This window comes from Triticum aestivum, chromosome 6A, assembly GCF_018294505.1.
Source record: "Triticum aestivum cultivar Chinese Spring chromosome 6A, IWGSC CS RefSeq v2.1, whole genome shotgun sequence".
In the NCBI taxonomy this organism is placed as follows: Eukaryota; Viridiplantae; Streptophyta; class Magnoliopsida; order Poales; family Poaceae; genus Triticum; species Triticum aestivum.
In genome coordinates this window covers 4,065,269-4,075,637 of record NC_057809.1, presented here as the reverse complement: position 1 = coordinate 4,075,637, position 10,369 = coordinate 4,065,269, and the positions used below count along the sequence as shown (strand labels likewise).

The 10,369-nt window shown below is 41.0% G+C and overlaps 1 protein-coding gene across 1 annotated transcript; it reads right to left on the bottom strand.

Annotated features, from left to right (window-relative positions):
* Positions 1 to 8,716: 8,716 nt before the first annotated feature.
* On the bottom strand, positions 8,717 to 9,560 carry LOC123129909 (uncharacterized). Its single transcript, XM_044549880.1, has one exon. It carries the CDS (start codon positions 9,434 to 9,436, stop codon positions 8,942 to 8,944), a length of 495 nt encoding a protein of 164 aa, XP_044405815.1. The 5' UTR covers positions 9,437 to 9,560; the 3' UTR covers positions 8,717 to 8,941.
* Positions 9,561 to 10,369: the final 809 nt, after the last annotated feature.

The window sequence follows — 10,369 nt, the reverse complement described above, 5'->3', positions numbered from 1 at the left end:
ATATCGCCGAGTGAAAGGAACAAGGATAATAATCATTACCAACTAATAAAGGACATTTTATGGGAACTTCAATGTTCAAATAAAATGATTTAGTCAGGAATTATTCATAAATATTTAGTCAATACTTAAGCACACTAGGGACATTACTGCTAGATTCCACTTGTTACCAACCTCTTGATGAAAATACAATAAAAACACAACCATAAAATCACTGGACCGAAAAATTGCTTCACCATAAAATCACTTGACCGACAAATTAACAAGCAACTCAATTTATTCTTCTATATCCTAGTCATCCTTAATCACTTGAACAATATTACAACAGCCATGAACTAAAAGTAATGGTAATGAATCCAAGAAAAAGAAACTAATTGGACTTTCTTCACTTGTGTAATGCAGATAGAGCGGTATTACCTCGTGTATGGCAATTTGCATAGGAATGATAGGTAAGGTAACATATGTCACTACTTTTAGTAATATGTTTGATTTGCATCAAGTCAAACCGTACCATGAGGATGCTAATCATCATAGTCAGACCAATCAGATATGTGTCCTTATCATACCCCACGAAAACTACACTTTCACTGTCACTACATATTTCCCACTGAATAATCCTTAAAGTGGAATGGTTTTCTGCAACAATACCCATCCGACAACACCACCAGAGTTAAATGTCCTCTTTTGTATTTAGATGTCTAGTTCCGACAAAACTACAACACTAAGTCCACCATCCTCCATCCGCAAGAGCTAAAAGCACAAGTTCTTCCAACATGGTCGTATCTTAACTTCTTTATCACACAAAGAGTCTGAATTTTGAAACCAAACGTAAGGAAATCACCTCCAAAATCTTACCAGCAAACTGCATTCCCCACAACGATGATGGACCTTACCTTAAAATTGCCTTTGATATCACTATTGAGCATATATTTACCCAAATACTAGACAACGGATCACGGAGAGAGCCAAATATGGATGTGTGTATCCACCAAAACCAATTTGGTAGGATCTATTGCACATATCCATCTTTGGCATCAGCATGCAAGGGTGTTGTATAACACCGATTAAAAGTCTCGCTGGCTATGGGCCACTCAGAGAATCACACACGACTATCTCACAATCCCGACCATTCTTTAGGACTGCAAGACCATGGAGGCAACACATGAAGTTTGAGTGTTCATTATCAAGTAAGGTTACGGGGAGAGGGCAACTAGTGTATGGTCGGGGCGTGTGTGTATCTGGTAGGAGTGAAGACCTGTTTTGTTTGATACAACCCTTTGAAAAAGCCAAGTAGAGGGATTTCCAAGTGGTGCTTGTCATAGTGTTGGGATGAATTTTGGTCTTAGAGGATCTTGCGCCAACGCGGACAAACAGGATGTCATGTGGGAGGGAGGATGGTTGGGTAGAGAGGTGGAATTCCTCCACATCCAGTGGGGGTGCTATTGCCGGCAAAAGAGGGGCAAAACCAGGAATCCCCTTAGCTGAGCTGAGCTAAGGCTCCTAAAATGCAAAGAGAAGAAGAGAATCATCAAACTAAAATTGGAAAAGCAGCAGGAGACATAAGATAAGCAACAAAATTACGGGTGTTCATAGCCTGTTTCTCCTAATGTCCGGTCAGAGGGCTGCCGAGGGGTTAGGATCAGGCTGGACACAGTGCCCAGCGGGATGATTGTGCTAGAGCCTACAACATAACTTAGCAGAGGAGACAACTTGCACTTGTTCAATTTCGGTAGTGCAAATTTCATGGCAGAAAATACCAACTAACATGGATGTTGTCGATCTCTCTTCAGATATCGAGGTCAACTAATAATAATTGGCTATTAGTGGTATGTAATTTAGTTAGTTATTGTTATACATGAGCGACGAGATTATTCTTCAAATAACATTTTTTATAGATTAGTTACATCCCATCCTTCCTTCAAGTTGTATCAAGACATCTCGTAATAGCTCTAAATGTTTAACTGAAGTGTCTAGTTAGGGAGAAAAGAAGATGATGCTTCAAATATATTAATTGATGGTAGAGACAATCTACTTATTTTATACCAGGTGGGTTGTACAATGATTAGTTTGTATTTTATTGCTCAGTGAGTGGTGATCCATAACCATCACATGTGGTGTCCTGTCTTAGTTGTACTAACTAATGCTAGTACATTGGTTCGAAATATTGTCCAAACTATGCCGGTTGACCTACTTAAGCATCTAATGACTCACTAAGCATGTTGCCTAGAAGAATTACTTCATGTGTTTCCATAAAAAAAAGTGCACTGAAGTTTAATAAATGGAAAGATATCACAAGATTATCTTCCAAATGTACCAACCAAATTGCCATTCCGGATATCTGCTGGTTTTGCTATATTATTTTTGTGAAATTGTTGCCAATTCCGAATTATTGGAAACCTCCCCATGACCCCATGGTTACTACCGGATAAATGCATGTACAATGAAATGATGATTAGCATGTAGCAATGGGTAGACAATGAAGTAATAGCCATGTCGTGGTCTAGCTTTAATGTAGCCTATTTTTTGAACTATGAAATTACATCACAATATAATGACCACACTGAAAGAAACAAATTAATCAACATGCTCTTATGTATCTAGTCAATCCATTATCAGATGAACAATAGGACAACTAACAGGTATGAAAAGTAATTGTATAACAAATACAAGAAAAAATAACATAATTGGACTTTTTTGCTAGTGTAACATAGATTGGGAGGCATTACCTGGAACATAGAAATTTGCGTACAGAAAGGTAAATCCATCTCCTTTTCTTTGCTGAATATGTTTGATCTCGATGGTGTCAACTTGCAGCATGAAGTCATCTCTCAACACAGACAGAACAATCACATTTGTCTCCTCAGCATACCATGTTATGTGCACCCTTTTGCTCTCACTAAACATTCCTTGTGGAAAGACCTCCTGCAATTGAATATTTTTTTGCAGAAGCACCCAGCCGACGACGCCATGACAAATATGCGAGGCCAATACCGCAATCCTCTATTCTTAAGAGCTGAATAGATCCGGAGGTGTACTTGATTTCCAACGGCTTGTTCATCACACGAAGGCTCTGTCTTTGAAGACAAAATGCCAGAACGTCACCTCCAGAAAGCAACCAACAAAGTGCATTCCCAGTAAGAACGCTAGGCCTCATGCTATAATTATAAATCTGATTTGTAACCTCCGTGAAGACAGTGTCTCCCCATACACCGGTTGCTCATTCATAGAGTCAAGCAAATGCCTGCGTGCATCTGACGACCTAGATTGCGACCAATTTGAACGGGCTCGAGAAGCAATCCCCGTGCACGTGCCCATCTTCGGCATCAGCGCACAACAGTTCGGCATGCCCGTACGTCACTTTGTTGTTGTCAAGCCCCGGTGGAAAACCCACGCGGTGTTGTTGGCCACTGAGGGCATCCCACACGATAATCTCGCAGAGGTGCAAGTTGGTTAGGATGGCGAGGCCATGGCGGCAACCAAGAAAGTACTGCCTGGCATTGAATCTATTCTTGGGCAAGGAGAAGCACTCAGCAGGGATTCGATCGGGCGGGTCGAGAATAGGATTGAAGACGGTGGGAAAGCCCGTTTCAGAGAAGAAGAAACCAAGAAGCGGGGGTTTCGGGTGGTGTCTACGGAATCGTTTGATGAACTTGGGGTCGGAGAGGATGCGATGCCAGCGCGGGCAGACGAGGGAAGGCAGGCGGAGGAGAATCTCCTGGAGGAGGTCCTCGTCGTCCAGTGGGTGCACTGGCGAGGAATAGAGGGGGCTCATCCAGGCTAACCTCCTTCCATCTGCACATTGAGAAAAAAAGGCGGCAGTATATCTTACACTTGATATGAACACAAGACTCAATATTCATGGCCTTGGCGTTGATGAGATACTAACCTGGTGGCAGCAGCGACGCCGAATCCATGGCTTGGCTTTCTGAATCCATGAGATCCATCGATCTAGGGGTCATACGGCACCGAGATCAGGGAACGAAATTCCAAGGATCCATCCATCCACAAAGCATGGTAATGAAATCCGGAAGCTCACCTGAATCGAGACCTAAACTCAAATTGGGAAAGCAAGTTCTCAAAGAAGCAAGAGAATCGTCGCCGGGTGCTAGGGGCGAGGCCAAGTGTCGGAGGTTGGGGAAGGCGTCTTGGGCGGGTGGGGTTGAACGTGGTGCCTGTGAGAGGGTGTTGTGCTATAGCCTCACTTGGCACAGGGGACTTAGGTTGCACTTGTACAATTTTCGTACTGATCTCATGGCAGACAAGAGTAGCTAAGCTTGATGCTCATGGCAGAGATAATCTATTATACGTACCAGGTGAATGGTACGTCCCTTGTTTAGTAGGAGGACTAGTATTTATTTCCTGGTCCGCGAGTGGTGACACATGACCATCTTCAGTTGAACTGGCTAATTTAAAAAATTATCCTGAAGCATCCAGCGAATGTAGGAAAACTAAGCACGTCTCCTACAAAGAGCCATTACGTTTATATACTCTGGTGGTGAACCTGCAGCGGCCAACTTCCAGGCCGTATGAACCGATCGAGATCTACCTCCCAAAAGTAGCACATCCCACCCGGGCACAAAGAGTTTCTTCTATTTTTACTACAACTGCCTAATGACACGTTGATGTAACTATAAAATCTGGAAGTTATCAGCTCTAGTAAAATGTGAGAACCAAGAAAGTTTTGACACATGTGTTGCACTGCCTTCTTTTGCTTTAGCACTATAGGTTATGATACACGAGTAAAATGTTTTGTTATATGACCAGAAGCAGGCTTCTACTGACGCTAGTACATTTTAGCTGTGCAACAATCATGATATATTGCACTATTCGGTTAGAAACTCATCATGTTGACAGAGCATTCATCTTAACTATGCCAGCTTGAATGAGCGAAGAGTCAGATTACACTGGAATGCTGCTACTCAGCTGCTCCACCGTTGCTTCACAAGGCTGGATATATGATACTTATATACCAGGTAAATCATAACGCAATGTACAACATGAATAGAGTTTTTCTTGTCAGCAAGAGGTGATCCATAATTATCACAAATCAGTTGAACTATACTTTGATGAATGACTGATGCAGTGTCACCAGCCGGAAAAAGAAAACTTTTTGGGTGCAGCCTAGAGCATGCATGCAGAATTTTTGGATATACCAGCAGGTCCATATGTACATAAAAATGAACTCACATCTCTGGATCAAGTCAATATGTAATAAAAATTGAAAAAAAAGCATTGAATCTGCCATTACACACGAAATAATTAAATGGGCTCTACACGAAACGGTGCCTGATTTTGTTCTTCGATGGTAAACTTCCACAATTTTCTTTGCATGCTCCTCTGCTCTTGGTTGGTAGCTACAAGATTTTTTTCGAACAAGCCTTGAATCCTTGATGCTTTATGTTGCAACTTGAGACTTTTGCCACAACATCGGCAACATCACATGCCACAACATGCTACACCAACTAGCCATTTTTGCTTCTTTTCAGAAACCCGTGTATTCACTAGATACCTACATAATAATCGTTACAATATGGGTCAGCCAATTTTGTACTACTCTCACAGACTAGCTTAATTTTGCATGATTCCAACAATAGATTTTAACTTTTCCATTGTGCAAATTATACAAAAATATCCAAAGCTGAATCATTTGAGAACATAGTTAGACAAAAAAAATAACAATACAAATGGACAACAAAAAAAGAAGAACAGTAGATTGTGTTGCCAAAACTTCAACCACTATGGTTGAAAAATTCACAATTCTTTTTGCTGCATAAATAAATATCAGAATATAAACTAGTAAAAGATCAGTTACTGCATGCATCCATCCATTAGATGCAAAGACTAGACTTCCTTGTTATAAATCAACAACATACTTTAGAAAATTGTACGGACATGACATTTTTAGAAATTTATCAAATTAATGAACTATAAACTTGAAAAATAAAATAAAGCATCATCTTATAAATTGAGTATCCAAGATTAAAAAATATATTGCCTTAAATTTAAAAGGTACGGACATACCAAGAACATAAGTTTAGCTCACGTATTGAACCCATATGGCACATTAGTTGATCTCTTGTGTTCAAAGTTCTAGATCCAACCATTTCCATCCAACTCCCTGGGCTAATAGCAAAACAAGACCAAAAAAAAACAATTGAAAATTTGCAAATAGCAGTTGAATCAATGATAAAGTGTTTATTTAAACACCATATCTTTTTATTAACTAGATGAGGTGAAAGTATAATATTTTACAAGGATAGTAAATGAAGCCACATCTATTGCCAGGTCCATAGCATCAATGGTTAGAAATAATGGTAGGACAAATTAGATGTTCATAGGAAATGCATCTCTTCAATAATGTTGTCGAGAGCACCTATACGAGTTATGACCAATGGCCCAAATAGAGTATATACATATTATGAAACCTCAGGGACAAAATTAGCATTCCATTATATAGCACCTTTAGAATTTAATGAACTAGCACTATTATCAACAAGAAATAAAGCGCATGGTATTATGAATTGATGATTATTATCAAGATCGGCAACGGTATTTTTGTCTTTTTGAAGAATAAAATGAATTGGAACACATAAATAGATTTAAGCTTCCTGGTGTGCCAATAAAATTGCTATTCACGATAATATATAGTTTCAATATAACAATTTGGCTAAATTGTTGCCATTTTAAAATTAATAGAAAACCCTAGTGAATAATTATAGATAAGTGAAAGTAGAAGTGGGTACACAACAAGTTAGCATGTAGCAATGGGGATGCAACATAGTAAAATTTCCATTATTGTCCTACCTTCAATATAGCACCGTTTTAAACTAAGAAATTACATCACTATATGATCATCATACTGAACATATTTCTAACATATCTAGTCGATCTTTAATCACATGAGAAATATTGCATGAATCATGTACCAAAATTATCTTAATGAATCTTAGCAAAACAATCTATCTGGACTTTGTTTTGCTTGTGCAATGTAGATAAGGAGGAATTACCTGCGGTATAGAAATTCACGTAGGGATAGTAGGTGTTCGAAGACTTGAAATTTCTTTTAATAATATGTTTGATCTCCATCATGTTAACTTCGAGTGTGAAGTCACCTCTAATCGTAGACAGAACAATGACATTTGTGTTGTCATCATGCCCCTTTATTTCTACTGATTTGTCATTATACCTCTTTATTCTTACACTTTCTTCATCCATAAACATCTGTGGAAAGAGCTCCTCCAGTTGAATGGTTGTTTGCAGGAGAACCCATCTGACAACACCGTCATAGTCCGGTTTCCGCTCCCATAATTGAATGGTCTGTTTAGACAAGTATGCTAGGCCAAGTCTACTATCCTTTGTCTGTATGAGCTGAACGGATCCAATGGACACGGTAATACATGTTGGGTTCTTAACCACACAAAGGTTCTGATTTTGAAGATCAAACACTAGGACACCAACTCCACTAAGCAACCAGCAAAGTGCATTCCCAACAAGAAAACCGGGACTAATGAAATAAATTTGATCTGTAATTTCCATGACAGTCTCTCCCCATACAGCAGATGCGGATTCGTGTAGGCAAGCAGATGCTTGGTTGTGTCTGACAACCCAGATCAAGACCAATTTGAACGGGCTCGAGAAGCAATCGCCGTGCACGTGCCCATCTTGATCATCTGCACACATCACCGAGGCATGCCAGAACGCCACTTCATTGTTATCAAGCCCTGGTGGAAAATTCACGCGGTGTTGTTGACCAGAGAGGGGATCCCACACAATGATCTGGCCATGCTGCCACATATTGACTAGGACGGCAAGGCCGAGCAAGTCCCAGCTAGCGTAGAGTTTGCTGGGCTTGGGCACGGAGAAGCGCTCGGTAGGGATGTGGTAGGGCGGATCTACTGGTTTGAAGACGGTGGGCATGCCCCATGATTTGGCGAGGAAGCCGAGGAGTGGAGGTACCTTGTGTTGTCTGCGGAAGCGGGTGAGGAACTTGGGGTAAGAGAGGATGCGGTGCCAGCGCGGGCAGACAAGCGAGGTGCGTGGGAGGGAGGATGGCTGCGGAGGGAGGCAGAGGAGGGTCTCCTGGAGAAGGTCCTCATCATCCAGCGGGGCCGCTGGCACCGGCATAGAATTGCTGCTGCTCATACTTGAGTCTATGTACAGAGAATATTATCCTATATTAATTTAAATGTTATCCTACAGCAGCCAACTTTCAGGGCATGTTAACTAGTATCGCCCTTCCAAAAGCGTCCAGGATTTCTTCTGGAACAAAAGTCTGCATTTATGTATTTTCATCCGTGTAGCGCAGGGCGGCTTGCAACAGCGAGCAATGAGCACACAGCTGTGAAATCATAGTTACTGGCTCAAGGAGGAGCGAAGACGAAGACATCACCGAACAACCTTTGGTGGAGAGTGTTTCAGCCAATTAAGGTTTCCACCTTGTTTTCCCCTAATTAACTGCACGATTCTCTTTGTTTAATTAATCGTGTGTGGTCTTTAGCTCTGGCTAGAAAAATCAATGATCCTATGGAGTAAAGTGGAGATGCGTGGGAATTAATGCAATTATGTTATATCATTTATCGGGAGGATGAAATAAGATTCAGCTCATCGTAATAATGACAATATGAATACACTGACTATATACGTAACTCTTTAATATAAAATTAAACACACTTGGGAGGGACAATTTCTGGCATGCACGGACCCCCACAACAACTTGATCTACTCAGACTTAATTTTATTCATTACAAACCCTTGACAAGAACAACCAACTGCAGACAGTACAGACATGCACATGTTGCTAATAAAACTCGATCGACTCAGACTCGTACAACATTATACGCTGCAAAGAGCGCATAATTTTATTCATTACAACACAATATAGACAAGTACGAAATGCAAATACGAAACTGCCAGGTGCAGTTGCTCCAGGGCTTGTTGCATTTGTTCATGGACGGAAGCAAGGATTCTGGCGCTCCATCCTAGCCAATGCTTCGCGTATCTCTCCGATACCTTGCATCATCTGTCCCAGGTCACTCCTTAGATGCCGGATCTCTCTGCTGAGATAAGACATCTTCTGATCCATGTTCCTGCTCAGATCTGCCAGGATTTCAACCTGTTCATGGGTCTCATGGCCTTCCAAGTGCTCAGCAATTTCACGAGGCAGTCGCTCTATCAACTCTTTTATCTTTTCAACATCTTTCTCTGCCTTTATCTGATCGATCACCTCTTGATGATCCCTGTCTATGTCACTGCCAAGCTTGTTCAGTAAAAACAAGTTTGTCCAGTTGAGCTGCTTATGCTCCCCAAAGCCCCCTTCTCCCGCGATTATGAAAGGCACAAATTTTCCATAAGGCCCGCCCAGATTCAGGTAGCTGTTTGATGGAAGCTCTCTAGGCTCGAAATTGGAAGTCCTAACTCCTGCCAGTGGAAGCCTAGACATTGATTATCACTTACTTTCGAAGCTGAAGAAATCCGGTGCCTTTGGACCCTCAACTCCTGCTGCTGCACCCTCCCTCTAATGGTGTCTGTTGAGTTGGAACTGGAACTTCTATTTGCTGACGCATGCTTGGATAGATCAACTTGATGTCCTATTTATAGAGTGAAGGCCCTTATCCTCGCAATCGTGCCATCATGGCTCTGGTTGAGGTGGCAGTCACGGGTGAAGCTGCTGGAACACTGAGTACGTGTGCACCATCATTTTGTACGTACTTGCATGTATTATTATGGGCAACAATCGTGTACAGTATCAGTATGGGCAGCAATAATGTACAATAGGGGACATGGTCATACGTGAATCACGCAAGGCTATTGGTATGTATTACACGTTGGCGTCAAATTTTCATTTAAAGAAAAGGAAAACGCGCCACGTCACACGGTAAGCTGCTAGAAAACTGAACACGTGCACCATCACTTTGTACTTACTTGCATCTGGGCAGCAACCATGTATCTTATGGGCAAAACACTCATCTACAATAGCAGTATGGGCAGCATTAATGTATGATATAGGACAATTTCATACGTGAATCACGCAAGGCTATTGGTTTTGCCTGTTGGCATCAATCTCTGGCCGGTTAGAATGTCGATACTTGATGAATGGAATAAGACCTACAGAGATGGTTTAAAACTAGTAGATGTTAATTTACACCTTATTTCTCATTCAGTTTACACCGGGTCCATTAATAACTGTGTTTGAATATCCAGATTTTCAAAAAAAAATGGGCATTATAAAACAAAAGGTCAGAAATATATATTTATCCTTCACCGAATAACATGGGTTCCACAATCATGCTAAGTTTAATGGATTCCAAAATTTTCTGTATCTAATAGATAAAAAAACAGGAATGTACGTTCGACACAAGTAACATTATTAACC